Genomic DNA, 26,101 nt, shown 5'->3' with positions numbered 1-26,101 from the left:
ATCTGGCACCTCAGTTCAGTACAATTGCCAAATTCATCTTCTGAGTCCAGCTGCTCCTGAAAGAATGTTTATTTGAATAATTTTATTTCAAAATGATTATTTAATTTTTCAGTAACTTAATATATCAAGTCAGATTTCTCAAAACAATTACAGTTTCACTGGAAATCGTTTCAAGGTCAAGCATGACATCTAATCTCTAGAGGATCCCTGTGACCTCTAAAAACTATCCCCTTAGAGCCCAAAGTTAATCCTATGGGAACTGGCATTTCTTATTCAACAATGTTGGAAAGAATCTCTGGCAGTCTTAGCACAAGCGTTAACAAGGGATTTTATCATACTGTCCAAACCTTCTAAAGAAAAGACTAAAGAAGCAAGGATAAGAGTTCCAAATTCCAAAAAAGAGGAATTACAACACAAAACTCATTCCATTAAAATGTAAAACTTTAAATGTTTGGAAGAGCTAAGCATTTGGATGTTTGAGTGGGGATAGGGGCTAAAATTTTATGAATAGCCAACGTTGGTACGGCACTCTGCACAAGATGAGTCAAGGGAGGCACAGAGACATTATGTGCTCAGTCAGCAAAGTGAGAAAAGAGGGTTGATGCTCTTCTGGAGATCTGACAGCTAGAGGAAGAAGCAGAAGTTCCAGTGGGGGTTCAAGAGGTTTAATGCAGCCTTGGGCATACAAGCAGAGGCAAAAGGAGGAATCAAAGTAGGGCAGAGAGAAGGAATTCACTAGGTGCCAGGACAGGGTACACAGTATACAGAGGCCCTGTTTTGATAGCAAAGCCAGGCTTGGCAAACAGAAGGCATTGCCTATGCTTGACGGAGGAAGAGCGCATTTCCAGTGAACGAGACAGGACAAAGGACAGGCTTGACGTGGACAAACAGTACAAACGACATCAGGTCCCCAGTGTTCTGCCAGGCTTCGTGAGACCCAGAGTGCCCAAAGGTGAGATAAGGAAAGCTGTTGCAAAGGCTTTCCCCCTGTGTCTCTCTGCATAACTCCCTTCAGATCTCACCTCAGTTGCACTTCACAGGTCTACCGTCCCTGATTTCTCTGACTACAGTTCCTCATAACACAATATAATTCTTCTTCATGACACTTTTCACAATTATAATTTTACATCTATTTGTATATTTGATTACCTTTCCCCAGTAAACCTAAGAGTAGGGACCCACAGATGTTTTCATTCCTTTTCGTATTGTCAGTATCTAGCAGAGTGCTAGTCTATTAGCAGGCACAAGAACTATTTGTTAAACACAGGAAAGGAGGAAGGCAGGAAGGGAGGAAGGCATTCAGGGAGGGAGGTGATTGGGTTAGGGGTCATCCAAAAGGACGGTGAAAGTATGAAAAATAGAAACTATGGCTATAAGGACAATTTACAAACTACCCAACTCTGCTGAGAGTTGCCCTTATTTACTGTCAATTATTTAAGGTCAAATAAAAAGCTATCACAGACCGTATCTTTGTCCTGGGTAGCCACACATGGAGCCACTCAAGGAGATCATTGCTGTACTACCATTGGACTTTATGATGCATGTCAAAATACGCTGTACAGAGTTAGAAATAAAGGCTATTTGTTTCCTGTCAGGATTTTAAAACTCTGAATGACTTACCTATAAAGGATCTTAGTTTCTAGATGGTGCCATAATCATGACAGCCTTGTGCTTGATTAAGTTGGACTTTGAGAATGGCTTACATCCCATCCAAAGTCAACACTCAGTGGTTTACTTAGTGCCAGTCAATAGGGGCAAAACAAGGTCTCCACCCTCAAGAGTTAAAATAAAGTGCTTCTTTGAACACTGTTGATATCCCAGCACTTCAACAGTCCCAGGCCAAATGCGTTCATCCTATGTTACAGGACAGAGGCAGAGTCAAGATGGAAGAGCACGAGGATGCTGAGTTCACATCTCCTCACAGCCAGGCTAACTGCCAGGCATGGGGAGGGGACCTCAGACCTCTAAGGTAGGGGAGGAATCCCCACGTGACCAGGTAGAACGTGGTAGAGGGCGGGAAGTGGAGGTGGGACATGACCAGCACATAAAACGGGCCAGCATCACAAGCCTGCTGGGTTCCCAGCTTGAATCTTTGGGCCCCTTTGACTACAAGGGCCCTGAGCCTATGCCTGCCCCTGCCACCATGATCTTTTCCTTCCCATTGCTGTTCTGATTCTCTTTTGCTTTGTTGTTTTCATTTGTGTTTCTGTTTTTTCTAATAAATTTTTAAATTCTTCTAATTTTATTTTTTATTATTTGTTATTGTTCTGCTCCCTTTTTCTTTGTTGCCTTTTATTTTATATTTTTTTCCATCGTGCAGCTTGTGGGGTCTTGGTTTCCAGGCAGCTGTGGGGCCTGAGTTCCTGTGGCAGAAGTGCTGAGTTCAAACCACTGTACTAACAAAGAACCTCAGACCCAAGGGAATATTAATCAGTGTGAGCTGTTTTGGAGGTTTTCATCTCCTTACCAAGACCCAACTTCACCCAACTGCCTGCAAACTCCAATGCCAGATACCTCAAGCAAAACAACCAACCAGACAGGAATACAGCCCCACATCAAAAAAATTATATTACAAAAAATGTGGTACAGACAAAGGAACAAGGAAAAAATCTACAAGACTAAATAAATGAAGGGGAAATAGGAAACCTACTGAAAAAGAATTTAGAGTAATGATAGTAAAAATGATCCTAAACCTCAGAAATAAAATGGAGGCACATATCAAGAAAATACAAGAAATGTTTAGCATTTGACTAAAATGCTTGACTAAAGCCATTGACTGTGTGGATCACAACAAACTAGAATAGTCCTAAAGAGATGGGAATACCAGACCAACTTACCTGCCTCCTGAGAAATCTGTATGCAAGACAAGAAGTAATAGTTAGAACTAGACATGGAACAACAGACTAGTTCAAAATTGGGAAAGGAGTATGTCAGGGATGTATATTGTCACCCTGCTTATTTAACTTATATTCAGAGTTTATCATATGAAATGCCAGGCTGAATGAATCATAAGCTGGAATCAAGATTGGTGGGAGAAATATCGATAACCTCAGATAAAAGAATGAAACCACCCCAATCGCAGAAAGTGAAGAGGAGCTAAAGAGCCTCCTGATGAAAATGAAAGAGGAGAGTGAAAAAGCTGGCTTCAAACTCAACATTCAAAAACCTAAGATCATGGCATCTGGTCCCATCACTTCATGGCAAATAAATGGGGAAAAAATGGAAACAGCGACCTACTTTATTTTCTTGGGTTCCAAAATCACTACAGACTTGAAACTAACTTCAGCAATGAAATTAAAAGACACTTGCTCCTTGGAAGAAAAGCTATGACCAACCTAGACAGCATATTAAAAAGCAGAGACATCACTTTCCCAACAAAGGTGCATATAGTCAAAGCTATGGTATTTCCAGTAGTCATGTACGGATGTGAGAGTTGGACCATAAAGAAGGCTGAGTGCCAAAGAATTAATGCTTTTGAACTGTGATGTTGGAGAAGACTCTTCAGAGTTCTTTGGACAGCAAGGAGATCAAACTAGTAAATCCTAAAGGAAATCAATACTGAATATTCATTGGAAGGACTGATGCTGATGCTGAAGCTCCAATACTTTGGCCACCTGATATGAAGAACCAATTCCCTGGCAATGACCCTGATGGTGGGAAAGACTGAGGGCAGAAGGGGATGACAGAAGATGAGATGGTTGGATGGCATTACTGACTCAGTGGACATCAGTTTGAGCCAACTCAGGAAGATAGTGAAGGTCAGGGAAGCTGGTGTGCTGCAGCCATGGAATCACAAAGAGTTGGACACGGCTTAGTGACTGAACTAAAAAGCAAAAACTAAAGAACAAATAGTAATGAACAACACAATAACTGAAATGAAAAATACCCTAAAAAGAATCTATAGCAGATTAACTGAAGCAGAAAAATAAGTGAGCTGGAAAATATTAATAGAATGGTGGAAACAATTGTCAAGGAACAGAATAAAAAAAAAAATCGGTCTGACAGTATCAGACAGCTCTGGACAACATTAAACACAAGAACATTTGAATTATAGGAGTCCTACAGAAGAAAAGAAAGGGTCTGAGAAAATATCTGAAGAGATTATAGTGAGAACATCCTTAACATGGGAAAGAAAATAGTCAACCAAGTCCAGGAAGTGCAGAGTTCCATACACGATAAACTCAAGGAGAAATATATAGAATCACATATTAATCAAACCAACAAAACTAAATTAAAATTTAAAAATATTGAAAGGAGCAAAGGAAAATAATACAAAGGAATCCTCATAAGTTTATCAGCTGGTTTTTCAGCAGAAACTGAAGGCTAGAAGATAATTGCAGGATATATTTAAAGTGATGAAAGGGAAAAACCTACAACCAACATTACTCTACCCAGCAAGGATTACATTCAGATTCAAAAGGTTTATAGACAAGCAAAAGCCAAGAAAACTAAGCACCATGAAACCAGCCTTCTGACATATGCTAAGGAATTTATCTAGACAGACAAAAGATAAAGAAAACATTCACAAAAACAAATCCAAAACTATTAGGAAAATGGCAACAGGGACATACATATTGATAATTACTTCAAATGTAAATGGATTAAAGCCTCCAGCCAAAAGACATAGACTGACTGATTCAATACTGAAATAAGACCTGTATCTATGCTATCTACAAGAAACCAACTTCAGACCTAGGGACACATACAGACTGAAAGTAAAGGGATGGAAAAAAAATACTACATGCAAATGGAAATCAAAAGAAAGCTGGAGTAGCAATAATTCTATCAGATAAAATAGACAATATTTTAATGAATTTTTTACTTGGAGGATAATTGCTTTATCGTATTGTCAGTTTCTGCCATGCATCAACATGAATCAGCCATAGGTATACATGGGTTCCCTCCCTCTTTAATCTCTCTCTCACTTCCCACCTGATCTCAACCATCAAGATGGACACAGAGCACCAAATTTGAGATCCCTGAATCATACAGCAAATTTCTACTGGCTAAATATTCTACATACCGTAATGTCTATCTTTCAGTGTCAGTCCTTCAATTTGTCCCCCCCTCTCCCTCCCTGTGTCCACAAGTCTGCTATGTCTGCGTGTCCACTGTTGTCCTAAAGACAGGTTCATCAGTACCATCTTTCTAGACCCCATATATACGCATTAATATATAATCTTTATTTTTCTCTGATTTAGTTCACTCTGCATAATAGGCTGTAGGTTCATCCACCTCATTAGCACTGACTCAAATGTGTTCCTTTTTATGGTTGAGTAATATTCCATTGTACATAGGTACCACAACTTCTTTATCTATCCATCTTCTGATGGGCATCCACATTGCTTCCATGTCCTAGCTGCAAACAATGTTGCAATGAACATTGAGGTACATGTCTTTTTAATTATGGTTCCCTCAGAGTATACGCCCAGTAGTGGGATTGCCGGGTCATATGGTAGCTTTATTCCTAGTTCTTTTTTTTTTTTTTTTTTTAAGGAATCCCCATACCATTCTCCATAGTGACTGAATCAATTTACATTCCCAGCAATAATGCAAGAGGGTTACCTTTTCTCCATACCCTCTTCAGCAATTCTTCTTTGTAAGTTTTTTCACGTTCACCATTCTGAACAGTATGAGGTGATATTCTTTGTAGTTTGATTTGTATTTCTCTAATAACTAGTGATGTTCAGCATCTTTTCATGTATTTATTAGCCATCAGTATGTCTTCGTTGGAGAAATGTCTGTTTAGGTCTTCTGCCCAATTTTTGATTGGGTTGTTTTTCTGACAGTGAGTTGAATGAGCTGCTTGTATATTTTGGAGATTACTCCTTTCTCAGTTGTTTCATCTGCTATTAGTCTCTTCCATGCTTAAGGGTTTTATTTTCAACTGCTCACACCTCTGATTGTTGTTTAGTCACTCAGTCATTTCTGACTCTTTGTGACCCCATGGACTGCAGCACTGCCAGTCTTCCCTGTCCTTCACTATCTCCTGGAGCTTGCTCAAACTCATGTCCATTGAGTCAGAAATGGCATCCAACTATCTCATCCTCTGTTATCCCTTTCTCCTCCTGCCTTCAGTCTTTCCCAGCATGAGGGTCTTTTCTAATGAGTCAGCTCTTCACATCAGGCAGCCAAAGTACTAGAGCTTCAGCTTCAGCCTCAGTCCTTCCAGTAAATATTCAGGATTTATTTCCTTTAGGATTGACTGGTTTGATTTTGCTGTCCAAGGGACTTTCAAGAGTCTTCAGTACCACAGTTAGAGAGCATCAAGTCTTCGGCACTCAGCCTTCTTTATGGTCCAACTCTCACATCCGCACACGACTACTGGAAAAACCATAGCTTTGACTATATGGACCTTTGTCGGCAAACAATGAGAATTTTATTAATACTTTCTTCAATCAAGATTCATTTCTTTTTCTTCTCTGATTGCTGTGGCTAGGAATTCAAAAACCATGTTGAATAGTGGTGAGAGTAGGTACCCTTGTCTTGTTCCTGAGGAAATGCTTTCAGTTTTTCACTGTTGAGAATATTTGCTGTGAGTTTATCATATATGCCCTTTATTATGTTGAGGTATAATCCTACTATACATACTTTCTGCAGAGGGTTGTTTGTTTAATCATAAATGGGTGTTGAATTTGGTCAAAAGCTTCCTCTGCATCTATTGAGATGATCATACAACTTCTAGCTTTCAATTTGTTTATATGGTGCATCACATTGTTTTATATACATGTATTGAAGAATCCTTGCATCCCTGGGATAAAGTCCACTTGATCACAATGTATGATCCTTCTGATGTGCTGTTGGATTCTGTTTGCTGGAATTTTGTTGAGGATTTTTGCATCTATGTTCATAAGTGATATTGGCCTGTAGTTTTCTTTTCTAGCATCTTTGACTGGTTATGGATGGATTCAGGGTGATGGTGGCCTCATATGTTCAGTTTAGTTTCAGTTCAGTTCAGTTTCCTTCCTCTACAATTTTCTGGAGAAGTTTGAGCAGTATAGGTGTTGCTGCTAAGTCGCTTCAGGCGTGTCTGACTCTGTGCGACCCCATAGACGGCAGCCCACCAGGCTCCCTCATCCCTGGGATTCTCCAGGCAAGAACACTGGAGTGGGTTGCCATTTCCTTCTCCAATGCATGAAAGTGGAAAGTGAAAGTGAAGTCGTTCAGTTGTCTCCAACTCTTCGAAACCCCATGGACTGCAGCCTACCAGACTCCTCTGTCCATGGGATTTTCCAGGCAAGAGTACTGGACTGGGGTGCCATCACCTTCTCCAAATATAGGTGTTAGCTCTTCTCAAAGATTTTGGTAGAAATTGCCTGTGAAGCCCTCTGGCTCTGGGCTTTTGTTCGTTGGAAGATATTTTACTACTCTATTTCCATGCTTGTGATTGGTCTGTTCTTAATTTCTATTTCTTCCTGGTTCAATTATAGAAGGTTATACTTTTCTAAGAATTTGTCTATTTGAAATATATTAGCATATACTTACTTGTAGTAGCCTCTTAAGATCCTTTGTATTTCTGCACTGTCTGTTGTAACTTCTCCTTTTTCACTTCTAAGTTTATTGATTTGAGTCTTCTCCCTTTCTTTCTTGATGAGTATGGCTAATGGTTTGTCAATTTTATCTTCTCTAAGAACCAGCTGTTAGTTTTATTGATCTTTGCTACTGCCGCCTTCATTTCTTTTTATTTCTGCTCTGATCTTTGTGGTAACTTTGGAACTTTGTTCTTCTTTTTCTCTTACTGTAAGTATAAGGTTAGGTTGCTAATTTGATGTTTTTCTTGTTTCTTGAGGTAGGTTTGTATTGTGATAAATTTCCTTCTTAACACTGCTTTAATTGCATTTGTTAAGTCTTGAGATGAGTGTTTTCCATTTCCTCTTTTATCTCTTCACTGACCTCTTGTTCATTCAAAGTATGATGTTTAGCCTTCATGTTTTTGTGTTTCTATAGTTTTGTCTTATTGTTGTTTTCTTTTTCCTGTATTTGGTATCTAATCTTAGAGGATTGTGGTCAGAAAACATGCTTGAAACAATTTCAATTTTTTTATTATTTACCTTGGCTTGATTCGTGACACAAGAGGTGATCTATCTTGGAGAAAGCCCCATGTGAACTTGAGAAAAAGTGAAATCTGTTGTTTGTGGATGAAATGCCCTGTGGATACCAATTAGGTCCAACTGATCCAATGTATCCATTAGAGCTCATGTTACCTTATTAATTTTCTGTCTGGGTAATCCATCCATTGTTGTGAGTGAAGTGTTAAAGTCCCCCAATATTAGTTTGTTACTGTCGATTTCCCCATTAATTGTTGTTAGCATTTGCCTTATTTATTGAGGTCCTCTTATGTTGAGTACATATATAAATTGTCACATATTCTTGGATTGATCCTGTAATCATTATGTAGTGTCCTTCCTTATTTCTTGTAACTATTTTAAAGTCCGTTTTATCTGAGTATTGCTACTCTTTCTTTTGATTTCTATTTGCATGATTATCTTTTTCACTTTCATTCTACAGGTGTCATTACCTCTGAATTGTGTCTCTGGTAGACAACATACATAGAGGTCTTGTTTTGGTATCCATTCAGTAATTCCGTGTGATTTGGTGGTAGCATTTATTCAACTTACATTTAAAGCAATTATTGGTATGTATGATCCTATTACAGAGAAGGCAATGGCATCCCACTCCAGTACTCTTGCCTGGAAAATCCTATGGACAGAGGAGCCTAGTAGGCTGCAGTCCATGGGGTTGCGAAAATTCGGACACGACTGAGCGACTTCACTTTCACTTTTCACTTTCATGCATTGAAGAAGGCAATGGCAACCCACTCCAGTGTTCTTGCCTGGAGAATCCCATGGGCAGGGGAGCCTGGTGGGCTGCCGTCTATAGCGTCGCACAGAGTCGGACACGACTGAAGCAACTTAGCAGCAGCAGCAGCAGCATGATCCTATTACCACTTACTTTATTGTTGGGGGGGTTTTTGTAGGCCTTTTCTTTCTCTTGTATTTCTTCTCTAGACACATCCCTTTATATTTTTTGTAAAGCTGGTTTGGTGTTGCTGAAGTTTCTTAACTTTTGCTTGTCTGTAAGCTTTTGATTTCTCCTTCAAATAGGAATGAGAACCTTGCTCAATAGCATAATGTTGGTTGTAGGGTTTCTCCTTTCATCACTTGAGTATATCAAGCTACTCCCTTCTGGCCTGAAGTTGCTATTGAAAGATGAGCCGTTAGACTTAAAGGGATCCCCTTGTATTTGCTGCTTTTCCCTTGGTGCATTTAATATTTGTTCTTTGTGTTTAAATTTCATTTGCTGATTTTCCCTTGGTGCATTTAATATTTGTTGTGTTTAAATTTCATTAGCTCGATTAGTATGTCTTGGCATGTTTATTCTTGGGTTAATCCTGTATGGGACTCTCGGGGCTTCCCGGACTAGAATGGCTATTTCCTTTCAAAAGTTAGGGACATTTCTAATAGAATCTCCTCAAATATTTTCTCAGTACTGTTTCTTTTTGTCCTCTTCTTCAATTTGTATATGGGCATGCTTAATATTGTCCCAGAGGTCTCTGAGATGGTCCTTGTTTATCCTTAGTCTTTTATTTGGCTTTGCTTCCTTTACCCACCATTCTATCTTCCAGATTACTTATCCATTCTTCTCCCTCAATTTTCCTGCTATTGGTTTCACCTAGTGTATTTTTAATCTCAGTAATTCTGTTGCACCTTGCAAATTGTCTCTTATTTCTTCTAGGTCTTGTAAATCATTTATCATATCTTCTTGATATGTGCATCCAGTCTATTTATCTGAGCCTCTATTTTATTTTCAAGACTTTGGATCAACTTTACTATCATTATTCTGAATTCTTTTTCAGGTAGAATGCTTATTTCCTCTTCATTTCTTTGTCTTGTGGGTGTTTCCATGTTCCTTCATCTGCTACACGTATCTCTGCTTCTTCATTTTGCTTAATTTACTGTGTTTTATGTCTTCTTTATGTCAGCTGGAAGATCACAGTTCTTAATAATTGTGGAGTCTGTCCCCCACGGGTGGGGTTGGACTAGTGCCTTGTGAAGATTTCCTGGTTGGGAGGACTTTTGCTTGTGTTCCGGTGGATACAGGTAGATCCTGTATCTCTGAAGGGCAGTGCATGTCCAGTAGTGTGTTTTGGGGTGTCTGTGTATTTGGTATGGCTTTGAGCAGCCTGTCTGCTAATGTGCAGATTTGTGTTCCTGTTTTCCTGAAGGACTAGTGTGGGGTGTCTGGCACTGGAGCTTGCTGGCCTTTGGGTGGGCTTGGTCATAGTGTTGAGATGAAGGCCTTTGGGAGAGCTCATGCCAGTTAACATTCCATGGGATCGGGAGTTCTCTGATGGTCCAAAATCCTGGACTCAGGTCTCCCACCTTGGGGGTTTAGGTCTGACGCCTTACTGTAGCACCAAGACTTCACAGGCCATATAGCATAGAAGATAAGACCTCAAGATTAATGGTGACAGCACACTGAACAGCCCAGAAAACCCAAAGAAATTCACATCCTTACAAAGAAAAAAGAAGAGGAAAAAGAAAAAAAAAAAAAAAAGGAGGAGGATAAAAACAGGAGTCAAAAAAGAAGAGAGCAATCAAGTCAATAAACCCATAAATGAAAATGAATAACAAAACCTAGACTAGCAAGAATACAAAATCAAAAGCATAGCAAAAAATGCAACATAACTAAAGGGTACTTTGTTGACTTTGCCAAGAAAGGTCCATTTATTCAAAGCTATGGTTTTTCCAGTAGTCATGTATGGAAGTGAGAGTTGGACTATAAAGAAGGTTGAGCGCCAAAGAATTGATGCTCTCGAATTGTGCTGAAGACTCTTGAAAGTCCCTTGGAGAGCAAGATCAAACGAGTCAATCCTACAGTAAATCAACTTTGAAGATTCATTGGAAAGACTAATGCTGAAGCTAAAGCTCCAATATCTTGGCCACCTGATGCGAAAAGCCAACTCATTGGAAAAGACCTTGATGCTGGGAAAGACTGAGGGCAGGAATAGAAGCGGGCATCAGAGAATTAGGTGGTTGGATGGCATCACTGACTCAATGGACATAACTTTGCACTAACACTGGGAGATAGTGAAGGAAAGGAGAGTATGGTGTGCTGCAGTCCATGGGGTCACAAAGAGTTGAACATGACTTAGCAACTGAACAATAACAACAACTGTAAAAATAGGGAAATAAAATTAATTTATTTAAAAATAAGATAGTTTTTAAAAATAAAAAGTTATACAAAATAAAAATGGAATAATATAGAAAGAACACTAGAATACTAAGAAAAAAAGAAAATTATATAGAGTGGTAGTAAGAGGAATGTCCTCATGATTCCTGTGTTTTCCATTCCACACAGTGTGCTCCAGTCAATCTGCTTTACTCAGAAAGTTCTCTAGTATTTCTAGGAAGGTCTCTGGACCTGTGTGGGAAGACTAGGATCAGCACAGTCTCAGACCTGGCCTTACTCCAGCCTGTACTTGCTCCCAAAGGCCATCAGTTCAGTTCACTCAGTCGTGTCCGACTCTTTGCGACCCCATGAATCGCACACCAGGCCTCCCTGTCCATCACCAACATCCGGAGTTCACACAAACTCACGTCCATTGAGTCAGTGATGCCATCCAGCCATCTTATCCTCTGTCGTCCCCTTTTCCTCCTGCCCCTAATCCCTCCCAGCATCAGAGTCTTTTCCAATGAGTCAACTCTTTGCATGAGGTGGCCAAAGTACTGGAGTTTCAGCTTTAGCATCATTCCTTCCAAAGAAATCCCAGGCCTGATCTCCTTCAGAATGGACTGGTTGGATCTCCTTGCAGTCCAAGGGACTCTCAAGAGTCTTCTCCAACACCACAGTTCAAAAGCATCAATTCTTCAGCGCTCAGCCTTCTTCACATCCAACTCTCACATCCATACATGACCACAGGAAAAACCACAGCCTTGACTCGACGGACCATTGTTGCCAAAGTAATGTCTCTGCTTTTGAATATGCTATCTAGGTTGGTCATAACTTTCCTTCCAAGGAGTAAGCGTCTTTTAATTTCATGGCTGTAATCATCATCTGCAGTGATTTTGGAGCCCCCCCAAAATAAAGTCTGTTTCCACTGTTTCCCCATCTATTTCCCATGAAGTGATGGGACCGGATGCCATGATCTTCGTTGTCTGAATGTTGAGCTTTAAGCCAACTTTTTCACTCTCCTCTTTCACTTTCATCAAGAGGCTTTTGAGTTCCTCTTCACTTTCTGCCATAAGGATGGTGTCATCTGCATATCTGAGGTTATTGATATTTCTCCCGGCAATCTTGATTCCAGCTTGTGCTTCTTCCAGTCCAGCGTTTCTCATGATGTACTCTGCACAGAAGTTAAATAAGCAGGGTGACAATATACAGCCTTGATGTACTCCTTTTCCTATTTGGAACCAGTCTGTTGTTCCATGTCCATGTCCGAACTGTTGCTTCCTGACCTGCATACAAATTTCTCAAGAGGCAGATCAGGTGGTCTGGTATTCCCATCTCTTTCAGAATTTTCCAGTTTATTGTGATCCACACAGTCAAAGGCTTTGGCATAGTCAATAAAGCAGAAATAGATGCTTTTCTGGAACTCTCTTGCTTTTTCCATAATCCAGCAGATGTTGGCAATTTGATCTCTGGTTCCCCTGCCTTTTCTAAAACCAGCTTGAACATCAGGAAGTGCACAGTTCATGTATTGCTGAAGCCTGGCTTGGACAATTTTGAGCATTACTTTACTAGCGTGTGAGATGAGTGTAATTGTGTGGTAGTTTGAGCATTCTTTGGCATTGCCTTTCTTTGGGATTAGAATGAAAACTGACCTTTTCCAGTCCTGTGGCCACTGCTGAGGTTTCCAAATTTGCTGGCATATTGAGTGCAGCACTTTCACAGCATCATCTTTCAGGATTTGAAATAGCTCAACTGGAATTCCATCACCTCCACTAGCTTTGTTCGTAGTGATGCTTTCTAAGGCCCACTTGACTTCACATTCCAGGATGTCTGGCTCTAATTCAGTGATCACACCATCATGATTATCTGGGTATTGAAGATCTTTTTTGTACAGTTCTTCTGTGTATTCTTGCCACCTCTTCTTAATATCTTCTGCTTCTGTTAGGTCCATACCATTTCTGTCCTTTATCGAGCCCATCTTTGCATGAAATGTTCCCTTGTTATCTCTAGTTTTCTTGAAGAGATCTCTAGTCTTTCCCATTCTGTTGTTTTCCTCTATTTCTTTGCACTGATTGCTGAAGAAGGCTTTCTTTTCTCTTCTTGCTATTCTTTGGAACTCTGCATTCAGATGCTTATATCTTTCCTTTTCGCTTCTCTTCTTTTCACAGCTATTTGTAAGGCCTCCCCAGACAGCCATTTTGCTTTTTTGCATTTCTTTTCCATGGGAATGGTCTTGATCCCTGTCTCCTGTACAATGTCATGGACCTCATTCCATAGTTCATCAGGCACTCTATCTATCAGATCTACGCCCTTAAATCTATTTCTCACTTCCACTGTATAATCATAAGGGATTTGATTTAGGTCATACCTGAATGGTCTAGTGGTTTTCCCTACTTTCTTCAATTTAAGTCTGAATTTGGCAATAAGGAGTTCATGGTCTGAGCCACAGTCAGCTCTCAGTCTTGTTTTTGCTGACTGTATAGAGCTTCTCCATGTTTGGCTGCAAAGAATATCATCAATCTGATTTCAGTGTTGACCATCTGGTGATGTCCATGTATAGAGTCTTCTCTTGTGTTGTTTGAAGAGGTGTTTGTTATGACCAGTGCGTTTTCTTGGCAAAACTCTATTAGTCTTTGCCCTGCTTCATTCCGTATTCCAAGGCCAAATTTGCCTGTTACTCCAGGTGTTTCTTGACTTCCTACTTTTGCATTCCAGTCCCCTATAATGAAAAGGACATCTCTTTTCGGTGTTAGTTCTAAAAGGTCTTGTAGGTCTTCATAGAACCGTTCAGCTTCTTCAGCGTTACTGTTTGGGGCATAGACTTGGATTACTGTAATACTGAATGGTTTGCCTTGGAAACAAACAGAGATAATTCTGTCATTTTTGAGATTGCATCCAAGTACTGCATTTCAGACTCTTTTGTTGACCATGATGACCACTCCATTTCTTCTGAGGGATTCCTGCCTGCAGTAGTAGATATAATGGTCATCTGAGTTAAATTCACCCATTCCAGTCCATTTCAGTTTGCTGATTCCTAGAATGTTGACATGAATGCCATCTCTTGTTTGACCACTTCCAGTTTGCCTTGATTCATGGACCTAACATTCCAGGTTCCTATGCAATATTGCTCTTTACAGCATCGGACCTTGCTTCTATCACCAGTCACATCCACAACTGGGTGTTGTTTTTGCTTTGGCTCCATCCCTTCATTCTTTCTGGAGTTATTTCTCCACTGATCTCCAGTAGCATATTGGGCACCTACTGACCTGGGGAGTTTCTCTTTCAGTATCCTATCATTTTGCCTTTTCATACTGTTCAAGGCCATAGTTGACCCTAAAATCCAGTCTCAGGCTAATCGGGAGGATTTAGTCCGCTATACCTGAAGCTGCAGGAGCTAATTCCCTTTCTATTCTTCAGTCACACATAGCCCCTGGTGTTCAGCTTTGGTTTTGGGCTAACCTTTGCTTGTAGGTTGCTCTCCAGTATCTGTTCCCCACCTAGGCAAGATGGGTCAAAGACCAAGGCTTATTAGGGCCACTTTTTCAATTGGGCTGGGGATAAAGTAGTATATGGCATCACTCAGTGTGATGTACCAATGAGTGTCTGCAGCAGTAGAACCTGCGATATGTTGTTACAGTCTGAGATGTCATGTGTGCTCTCCCAGAGGAGTTGGCCTTAGGTCATGAGTCCCTGGGAAGAGCCAAGCTGCTCAAGCTCTGGGCAAGGTGTGGGCAGCAACCTGTGCCTGCTCACCGCCTGGTGGCAGATGTTACCTGGGGTTGGGACCCGAGCAGCAGTGTTTTGTCTGCTGTCAGGCACTTCCCGTAGCTTTGGCAGTAGATAGTGGCTTATGTTTCCTGCTCTGGGATCATAAACAGCAGTCACATCTAATGCCAGCAGCACTCTTGCTGGTTTGGCCAGTTTTGGTGACCACTGCTGGGCACACAGCCACTGTCTGTGACTGCACAGAGTTAAGAATGGCCTGGGAACAAAGATCTCTTTCCTCTCTGGGATGCCCAGTGTTTTCCCTTAGCTCCCCCAATTGTGTCATAATGGCACCCCACTCCAGTACTCTTGCCTGGAGAATCCCATGGACAGCAGAGCCTGGTGGGCTGCCTCCATGGGGTCCCGAAGAGTCGGACACAACTGAGCGACTTCACTTTCACTTTTCACTTTCATGCATTGGAGAAGGAAATGGCAACCCACTCCAGTGTTCTTGCCTGGAGAACCCCAGGGACGGCAGAGCCTAGTGGGCTGCTGTCTATGGGGTCGCACAGAGTCAGACATGACTGAAGCGACTTAGCGGCAGCAGAAGCAGATCCCTCAGAGTATCCTTACGGCCAGTACCAGTTCTCTCTCTTGGGGCCAAACCTGAGCCTGAGCCTCAGCACCCCGCCCTCTCCCTCTGCTGCAGGCACAGGCATGCAAGCCGCTCTTTGGCTATTATGTGCTGTTCAGGATTGATCTTTGTGGTGAATTCTCTCCATTTTGCCTTCTGAGCACCTGCTGTTGCACTTCCCTCCACCCTGTCCATGAGGGGGTTTCAAAGTGTGCAGAAACTTTTCCTCTTTCATGACTCTCTTCCCAGAATGCAGGTCCCCATCCTGAGATTTTCTCTTTTGTTTTTAATCTTTATCTTTTGCCCTACCTCATTCTAAGGAGATTGGCTTGCCTTTTTGGAAGTATGGGTTCTCCTTCCAGTGTGCAGGTGTTCAGAAGGAGCTGTTCCATATGCAGATGAATTGTTGATGCATTTGTGGGAAGGGAGGTGATGGCCCCATCTTATTATTCTTCCATCTTGGAAGTCCTCCCCAAAATAGACTTTAAAATAAAGACTGTTTCAAGAGACAAAGAAGATCACTACATAATGATAAAGTGATCAAACCAAGAAAAAGATTTAACAACTATATTTATGCACCCACCATAGGAGCACCATAGGAGTACCTCAATAAATAAGGTAAATGCTAACAACAGTAAAACATGAAATCAAAACAGTAAGGTATTTTAACACCTTAAATATACTAATGGACAGATCTTCAAGGCAGAAAATAAATAAGGAAATACAAGCTTTAAATGCCACAATACACCAGGTAGATATAATGGATACCTATAGGACATACCAGCTGAAAGTGACAGAATATAGTATCTTCTCAAGTGCACATGGAACATTCTCTAAGATAGATCACATCGTGAGTCACAAATCAAGCCTCAGTAAATTTAACAAAATCAAAATTTTATCAAGCATCTTTTCTGACCACAATACTATGAGACTAGAAAACAAGTATAAGATTAAATATTAAGACAAAAACATGCAAGCTAAACAATACATTGCTAAATAACCAAGAGATCACTTAAGAAATCAAAGAGGAAATTTTAAAAATACATAGAAACAAATGACAATGAAAACATGATGACCCAAAACCTATGGGATGCAGTAAAAGCACTTCTGAAAGGAAAGTTCATTGCAATTCAACCTCACCTCATGAAACAAGAAAAATCTCAAACAATTTAACCTTACAACTAAAACAACCACAGAAAGAACAATAAAACCTAAACTTAGTGGAAGAAAAGAAATCATAAAGATCAGAGGAGAAATCAATGAAACAAAAATGAAGAAAATGAGAGCAAGGATCAATAAAAGTAAAAGTTGGTTTTTTAAGAAGATAAAATTGATAAACCATTAGCCAGATGCCTCAAGAGAAAAAAAAAAGGGGGGGGGGAGAGACAGGATTCAAATCAATAAAATTTGAATTGAAAAAGGAAAAATTACAACTGACACTGCAGAAATACAAAGGATCCTAAGAAAATATTACAAGTAACTATATGGAAACAAGATGGATAAGCCAGAAGAAATGGACAAATTTGTACTAAGGTTCAACATTCCAAGACGGAACCAGAAATATAAATTTAAGCAGACCAATCATATGTAATTAAACTGAAACTATAATTATAATCTTCCAACAAATTAAGGTCTAGGACCAGATGGCTTCACAAGCAAATTCTACCAAACATTTAGAGAAGAGCTAATGCCTATCTTTCTCAAACTCTTCCCAAAAATTGCATGGGGAGGAACACTCCCAAACTTATTCTATGATGGCACAATCACGCTGATCTCAAAACCAGACAAAGACAGCACACACAAAAAAAGAAAATAACAAGTCAATATTACTGATGAACACAGACACAAAAATCCTCAACAAAATACTAGTGAAGAGAATCCAACAACATATTAAAAGGATCATACACCATGATCACATGGGATTTTTCCTAGGGATGCAAGATTCTTCAACATTTACACAATTCAATCAGTGTGCTACACCATATTAACAAAAAATAAAAACCATCTGATAATCTCAATAAATGCAGAAAAAGCTTTTGACAGCATTCAAAACCCATTTATGATGAAAACTCTTCAGAAAGCGGGCATAGAGGGAACCTACCTAAACATAATAAAGGTCATTAAAACAAACCTACAGCAAATATCATTTTCAAGAGTAAAAAACTGAAATCATTTTGTCTAAGATCAGGAACAAGACAACGATGTCCACTCTCACCACTATTACTGAATGTAGTTTTGAAAGTCCAGGCCAAGGCAATCAGAGAAGGAAAAGAAATTTTAAAAAAATTAAATTGGAAAAGAAGTAGTAAAACTGTTCACTGTTTGCAGATGACATGATACTATACATCAGATCAGATTAGATCAGCAGTCGCTCAGTCGTGTCTGACTCTTTGCGACCCCATGAATCGTAGCACACCAGGCCTCCCTGTCCATCACCAACTCCCGGAGTTCACTGAGACTCACGTCCATCAAGTCAGTGATGCCATCCAGCCATCTTATCCTCTGTCGTCCCCTTCTCCTCTTGCCCCTAATCCCTCCCAGCATCAGAGTCTTTTCCAATGAGTCAACTCTTCGCATGAGGTGGACAAAGTACTGGAGTTTCAGCTTTAGCATCATTCCTTCCAAAGAAATCCCAGGGCTGATCTCCCTCAGAATGGACTGGTTGGATCTCCTTGCAGTCCAAGGGACTCTCAAGAGTCTTCTCCAACACCACAGTTCAAAAGCATCAATTCTTTGGTGCTCAGCTTTCTTCACAGTCCAACTCTCGCATCCATACATGACCACAGGAAAAACCATAGCCTTGACTAGACGAACCTTTGTTGGCAAAGTAATGTCTCTGCTTTTGAATATGCTATCTAGGTTGGTCATAACTTTCCTTCCAAGGAGTAAGCGTCTTTTAATTTCATGGCTGCAGTCACCATCTGCACTGATTTTGGAGCCCCCCCCAAAATAAAGTCTGACACTGTTTCCACTGTTTCCCCATCTATTTCCCATGAAGTGATGGGACGAGATGCCATGATCTTTGTTTTCTGAATGTTGAGCTTTAAACCAACTTTTTCACTCTCCACTTTCACTTTCATCAAGAGGCTTTTGAGTTCCTCTTCACTTTCTGCCATAAGGATGGTGTCATCTGCATATCTGAGGTTATTGATATTTCTCCCGGCAATCTTGATTCCAGCTTGTGCTTCTTCCAGTCCAGCGTTTCTCATGATGTACTCTGCATATATGTTAAACAAACAGGGTGACAATATACAGCCTTGACGTACTCCTTTTCCTATTTGGAACCAGTCTGTTGTTCCATGTCCAGTTCTAACTGTTGCTTCCTGACCTGCATACAAATTTCTCAAGAGGCAGATCAGGTGGTCTGGTATTCCCATCTCTTTCAGAATTTTCCACAGTTTATTGTGATCCACACAGTCAAAGGCTTTGGCATAGTCAATAAAGCAGAAATAGATGCTTTTCTGGAACTCTCTTGCTTTTTTCATGATCCAGAGGATGTTGGCAATTTGATCTCTGGTTCCTCTGACTTTTCTAAAACCAGCTTGAACATCTGGAAGTTCACGGTTCACGTATTGCTGAAGCCTGGCTTGGAGAATTTTGAGCATTACTTTGCTAGCATTTGAGATGAGTGCAATTGTGCAGTAGTTTGAGCATTCTTTGGCATTGCCTTTCTTTGGGATTAGAATGAAAATGGACCTTTTCCAGTCCTGTGGCCACTGCTGAGGTTTCCAAGTTTGCTGGCATATTGAGTGCAGCACTTTCACAGCATCATCTTTCAGGATTTGGAATAGCTCAACTGGAATTCTATGACCTCCACTAGCTTTGTTCGTAGTGATGCTTTCTAAGGCCCACTTGACTTCACATTCCAGGATGTCTGGCTCTAGGTGAGTGATCACACCATTGTGGTTATCTGGGTCGTGAAGATCTTTTTTGTACAGTTCCTCTGTGTATTCTTGCCATCTCTTCCTAATATCTTCTGCTTCTGTTAGGTCCATACCATTTCTGTCCGTTATTGAGCCCATCTTTGCATAAAATGTTCCTTTGGTATCTCTGATTTTCTTGAAGAGATCTCTAGTCTTTCCCACTCTGTTGTTTTCCTCTATTTCTTTGCACTGATCGCTGAAGAAGGCTTTCTTTTCTCTTCTTGCTATTCTTTGGAACTCTGCATTCAGATGTTTATATTTTTCCTTTTCTCCTTTCCTTTTCGCTTCTCTTCTTTTCACAGCTATAGAACATCCTAAAGATGCCACCAGAAAACTACTAGAGCTCATCAGTGAATTTGGTAAAACTGCAGGATCTCTTGTAGTCCTATAATCTAACAACAAAAGATCAGTAAGAAAAATTAAGAAAACAATCCTATTTACCATTTCAAGAAAAAGAATAAAATACACAAGAATAAACCTACCTAAGAAGATGCTGCTATGAGACACTGATGAAAGAAATCAATGATGACACAAATGGAGAGACATACATACCATGTTCTTGGATCAGAAGAATCAATATTGTGAAATCGACTATACTACCTAAAGCAATCTATAGAGTCAATGTAATCTCCATCAAACTACTAATGGCATTTTTCACAGAATTAGAACAAAAATTTTACAGTTTGTATGGAAACACAAAAGACCCTGAATAGACAAAACAATTTTGAGAAAAGAAAAGTGGAGCTGAAGGAATCAGGCTCCCCAATTTCAGACTATACTACAAAGCTACAGTCATCAAGACAGTATGGTATTGGTACAAAAACAAGAATACGGATCAATGGTACAGGATAGAAAGCCCAGAGATAATCCACAGACTTATGGTCACCTAATCCATGCCAAAAGAGGCAAGAATACACAATGGAAAAAAGACAGTCTCTTCAGTAACTGGTGCTGGAAGCAAAGGAAACTATAAACAAGGTGAAAAGAAATCCCTCAGAATGAAAAAAAAATAACAGCAAATAAAACAACTGACAAAGCATTAATCTTCAAAATATACAAGCAGCTCATTCAGCTCAATATCAGAAAAACAAACAACCCAATCAAAAAGTTTAGGACAGAAGACCTAAATAGACATTTCTCCAAAAAAGATATACAGATGGCTAATAAACACATGAAAAGCTCATTATTAGAGAAATGCAAATCAAAAATACCATGAGATATCACCTCACACCAGTCAGACTGTCCATCATCAAAAAATCTACAAACTAAATGCTGGAGAGGGGGTGGAGAAAAGGGAACTGTACTGTTGGTACAGTTGGTGGTAATGCAAACTGATACAGCCAGTATCGAGAATTCATGGAGATTTCTTTAAAAACTAGGAATAAAACTACCAAATGACCCAACAATCCCACTATCTGTCATATACCCTGAGGAAACCATAATTGAAAAAGACACATGTACCACCAATGTTCATCACAGCACTATTTACAATAGCCAGACATGCAAGCAACCTAGATGTCAACCTAGAAAGATGAATGGATAAAGTAGTTATGGTACATATACACAATATTACTTGAACAGAAAAACGAATACATTTCACTCAGCTCTTATGAGGTGGATGAACCTACAGCCAACTATATAAAGTCATGAAGAGAAAGATAAATATTTATACATTAATGCATATACATGAAATCTAAGAAGATGGTACTGATGAACCTACCTGCAGGGCAGCAACAGAGACAGAAACAGAGAGAACAGACTTGTGGACACGGCGGGAAGAAGCAGAGGGTGAGAATTCAGAGTAGCATTAAGACAAACATTACTATATGTAAAATTAGAGAGCCAGTGGCAATTTGCTGGATGAATCAGGGAGCTCAAATCCAGGGTTCTGTGACAACTTAGAGGGGTGGAACGGGTGGGAGGAGAGGAGCTTCAACAGGAAGGGGACGGCTTCCTACGGCTGATTCATGCTGATGCCTGGCAAAAACCAACACAACACTGCAAAGCAATTATCCTTCAATTAACAATAAATTAACAATAAATAATATTAATATTATTTAATAATAATTAAAAATAAATTAACAAAAAGCAAAAAATTAATTTTTTAAAAAAGTGGTGCTGAGAAAACTGGAGAAGTACATGTAAAAGAATGAAACTAGAACACTCCCTCACACACAAAAAATAAACTCAAAAAGGATTAGACTATAAAAACTCTTAGATGAAAACACAGGTAAAATACTCTGATATAAATTACATCAAGATTTTTTTTGACCCACCTCTTAGCATAATTAAAATAAAAATAAACTGATGGGATCTAATTGAAAACTTCTGCACAGTAAAGTATAAGCAAGATGAAAAGACAACTCTGATAATGGGAGAAAATACTTGCAAATGAAAAAATTGACAAGGGAGTAATCTCCAAAATATACAAACAACTCAAGCAACTCAATATCAAAACAAAAAACCCAAGTAAAAAAATAGGCAGCAGATCTAAATAGACATTTCACTGAAGACGACATACAGATGGCCCATGAAAAGATGCTCAACATCACTAATTGCTGCTGCTGCTACTGCTGCTAAGTCGCTTCAGTCGTGTCCGACTCTGTGCGACCCCAGAGACGGGAGCCCACCAGGCTCCCCTGTCCCTGGGATTCTCCAGGCAAGAACACTGGAGTGGGCTGCCATTTCCTTCTCCAATGCATGAAAGTGAAAAGTGAAAGTGAAGTCGCTCAGTCGTGTCCGACTCTTTGCAACCCCACGGACTGCAGCCTACCAGGCTCCTCCGTCCATGGGATTTTCCAGGCAAGAGTACTGGAGTGGGGTGCCATTGCCTTCTCCTCACTAATTGCTACAGAAATTCAAATCAAAACTACAATGAGATATCACCTCACACTGGTTAGAATGGCCATCATCAAAAAAATCTACACACAAGAAAAAAAACTACACACAGGAAATGCTGAAGAGGCTGTGGAAAAAATGGAATCCTCTTGCACTGTTGGTTGAAATGTAAACTGATACAGCCACTATGGAGAACAGAATGGAAGTTCCTTAAAAAACTAAAAAGCTAGAACTATTTTATTACCTAGCAATCCCACTACTGGGTGTATACCCCAAGAAAACCACAATGCAAAAAGAAACACGTACCCCGGTATTCACTGTAGCACTATTTACAATAGCCAGAACATGGAAGCAACATAAATGTCCACTGACAGATGAACGGATAAAGAAGTTGTGGTCCATATATCCAATGGAATATTACTCAACCATAAAATGGTTTTACTCAACCATAAAATGGAATGAAATCAGACCCTCTGTAGAGATGTTGATGGACCAGAGCCTGTCATACAAAGTAAAATAGATCAGAAAGAGAAAAACAAACATCTTACATTAATATGGAATCTAGAAAAATGATATAGATAAACCTATTTGCAGGGCAGGAATAGAGACAGACATAGGGAATGGACGTGTGGATACAAAGGCAGGGTGGGGAGGGCTGGATGAATTGGGAGATTAGGACTGACATATATATATACACTACATATGTAAAACAGCTAGTGGGAACCTGGAGCTAGCTCAGCTCAGTGTCTGTGATGATACAGATGGGTGGGATATGGGAGGGACGGAGGTCTAAGGGCAAGGGGATGTATGTATGCATATAGCTGATTGTTGTACAACAGAAACTAACAGAACACAGTAAACCAATTATACTCCAATAAAAATACAAAATAAATTATAGGACATCAACTATTTCTTTCAAGTCATTAGAAGCGATTTCAAAATTTCCAGTTTCACGAGTCAATTAGCAAAGAAAAAAAGAGATAAAATCTTGTATTCTCTAAAGACTCTGCTTCCATTTTATCCTTGTGTTGCTAGTCAGACCATAAAGGTGATAATTTTAATAGCAACACTAATTTATTTAATAGTTCCAATGTCTAGTACCGAGTTTTTTATAGATTAACATTTAATTCTCAAGTGTGAAGACAAAGACCTTGTTTTTTTCACATCTGTATCCTCAGGACCAGCATAGACACAAGATGATGAATGATAAGTATCTGTCAAAAGAATGGACATGTAAAATGGAGAGTTGGAACAATATATGTATTAATAGTATTTAAAACTACCATCTTCAGATAACTCAGGTTTTGTAAGTGTATAAAATAATAAAACAACAGAGCTGAGAGCACCTCAAAAGAGACTTCATTTTATACATGTATTCACTGGTTGACCTTGACAAGTGATTTAATCTCTTACTGAATCATAAATTTTATTATCATATCAGTGATAATAATAACTTCCTTGAAAATGGACAGAGTTCCTAGCATCGTGCCAGCTCTCAATATATGGGGGATGCTGTTATTCTATCTGATACCATTTTGTATCAAAATGGTACAAAAATTTTGAAACATTACTTTTGAATTAGGAACTTAAACATCAAGACTATTTTAATGCCATGTAAGTGTTTTTATATATATATATCATAGGGGGAGTTTCAGTCATTATTATTAAAACTACAACCTGTAGCAACACAAAAAAGAATTTAGAAAAACACATTCCTGGATTTTATACAAAATTGTTAAGAGTAAAAATTACCATCTTTGAACTATGACATAAGCATGACCAAGTTATGAAGACCACAAGGACTCTCGAAGCATTTCACCTGAACGCCACAACGTGCCCTGCCTGCTTTTTCTGTTATTTTTTTTCCTTAGCACTAATCACTACCTCCCATTCCTACTTGTTCTGCTGTGTTTCTTGCATCTCTTCTGATTACAGCATAAGCTCCATAAGGCAGGTATTTTCATCTGCTTTTAACTGCTAAGTTACCTGAGACACAGACGGTACTCAACACTTACGTGTGGCTTTGAATAAGTGAAAGCAGAAAATGAGGCCCAGTGAGATTAAATACCTATGTTTAGTTGGTGAATAGCTGAACAGGTTGAAGTATCCAGGACTTCCAGATACTTATCCAGGGCTCTTTTCAGCGCTCCAAGCACTCTCTTTTCTGAAAGTTTTGTTTTCTCTGTTAGCAGCTGGCAAAATGAGCAGTATTTCTGAAATGTGTAAATAACCTCTATCCATCATTTGCGGGTTTCTAGCACATTTTATTTGAGGTGCTTCTAGAATGGGCTTCCCTGGTGGCTCAGAAGGTTCACCTGCAACATGAGAGACTCCTGGGTTTGATCCCCGGGTTGGGAAGATCCCCTGGAAAAGAACTGTGTAAATAATCTCTACCCCTCATTTGAGGGTTTCTAGCACATTTTATTTGAGATGCTTCTTCAACACCCATTATAAAAGGGAAATACATTTTTTTTCCAAAATTCTACAACATTAGAGATTCTATATGAAAAAATATTGGCTAGTTCATAAGAGTCAAACAATAATGCCATAAGCCTGCATCTGTTTGTGAAGCACTTTAAAGATGGACCACAAAAAGCCTAATTTCTAATCAGCTGAATTCTTCTTTAAAAGTAACATGTGATTTCTTCTTTAAAAGTTAAGAGCTGAGCTGAGCCAACACCCTGTTAAAGGAAACTGAGCTGGGAAGTCAAAATTTAGAGTCTCTCCTAATAGTCAAAGGATGAGGAGGAAAGTAACGAGGGAGCCACAAGAAGACAAACGAATGATCAGACTCATCACTTTTTTTACCTGCGGAAGTATATTTTGCAATCTATACTTCTTACTAAACAACTATTAATCAAACAGGAGAAAAGAATACACGTTTTCAAATACACAAGAGTTCAAAAAACCTAATTACCACATACCTAGTCTAGGGTGGGGCTTCCCGGGTAGTGCTAGTGGTAAAGATCCTGCCTGTCAATGCAGGAGACAAGAGATTCAGGTTCCATCCCTGAGTTGGGAAGATGTCCTGGAGGAGAGCATGGCCACCCACTCCAATATTCTTGCCTGGAGAATTCCACAGACTGAGAAGCCTGGCGAGCTACAGTCCAAGGGGTCACAAAGACTTAGATATGAGACTTAGGATACACGCAGATCGGGATGATGCCTGGAGAATTATTTCTAGAAAATAAGTGAGTAAACCAAAAAAAAGAAGAAAATATGGTTACAGGAAACACTGATTCCAATTCAGGAGAACTGCACAAGGATATTTGAGCAGGAAGTATCCACCTAACCTAGATTAGCTTAAACTGGGGCAGGAGGATGGAGGCTCCTGGGGGAAGTCACTCAAGGAAAAAGCACATTTGATAGGATATGTAATATGATCAAGTTTAAAATGAGGCCATGACAAAGGAAAAAGGTACAAGAATAAGTGAAAGACATTAGGAACTCCAAGGTAACAAAAACAGTATATAAGGAAGAAAATATAATCTTAGTACTTTGATTGGCTCCATGTAAATTTCCTAAAGGAAATTAACCCTGAATATTCATTGGAAGGACTGATGCTGAAGCTGAGGCTCCAATACTCTGACCACCTGATACGAAGAGCTGACTCATTAGAAAAGACCCTGATGCTGGGTGGGAGAAGGGGGACAATACAGAACAAGATGGTTGGAGGCATCACTGACTCAATGGACATGAGTTTGAGCAAATTCCAGGAGATAGAGAAGGACAGGGAAGCCTGGCATGCAGCAGTCCATGGGGTCGCAGAGAGTCGGACACAACTGAGCCACTGAACAAAATGATTTACTTATTAACAATATACATTTTA

The 26,101-nt window shown here is 39.7% G+C and overlaps 2 protein-coding genes across 4 annotated transcripts in view; both read right to left on the bottom strand.

Moving 5' to 3' along the window:
- LRRC69 (leucine rich repeat containing 69) overlaps positions 1-26,101 on the bottom strand; it is a 74,724-nt gene that overhangs the window by 46,640 nt on the left and 1,983 nt on the right. The window lies entirely within an intron of this gene.
- OTUD6B (OTU deubiquitinase 6B) overlaps positions 16,065-26,101 on the bottom strand; it is a 33,710-nt gene continuing 23,673 nt past the window's right edge. Inside the window, exon 8 of one of the 3 annotated variants that reach the window (XM_086335909.1) lies at positions 16,065-19,826. In XM_086335909.1, the coding sequence (XP_086192035.1) occupies positions 19,820-19,826 (7 nt within the window). In that variant the 3' untranslated portion in view covers positions 16,065-19,819. Of the gene's footprint in view, positions 19,827-23,324; positions 23,487-26,101 lie in introns of those variants that run through there. The other 2 variants (XR_015140478.1, XM_086335906.1) reach the window with 2 other exon arrangements.

The sequence above is a fragment of the Bos grunniens genome, chromosome 14 (assembly GCF_055505025.1).
Source record: "Bos grunniens cultivar Pamir isolate PY7600 chromosome 14, Bosgru_T2T1.0, whole genome shotgun sequence".
NCBI lineage: Eukaryota > Metazoa > Chordata > Mammalia > Artiodactyla > Bovidae > Bos > Bos grunniens.
Note: the sequence above shows the minus strand (reverse complement) of the source record. Positions and strands in the feature narration are given on the sequence as shown.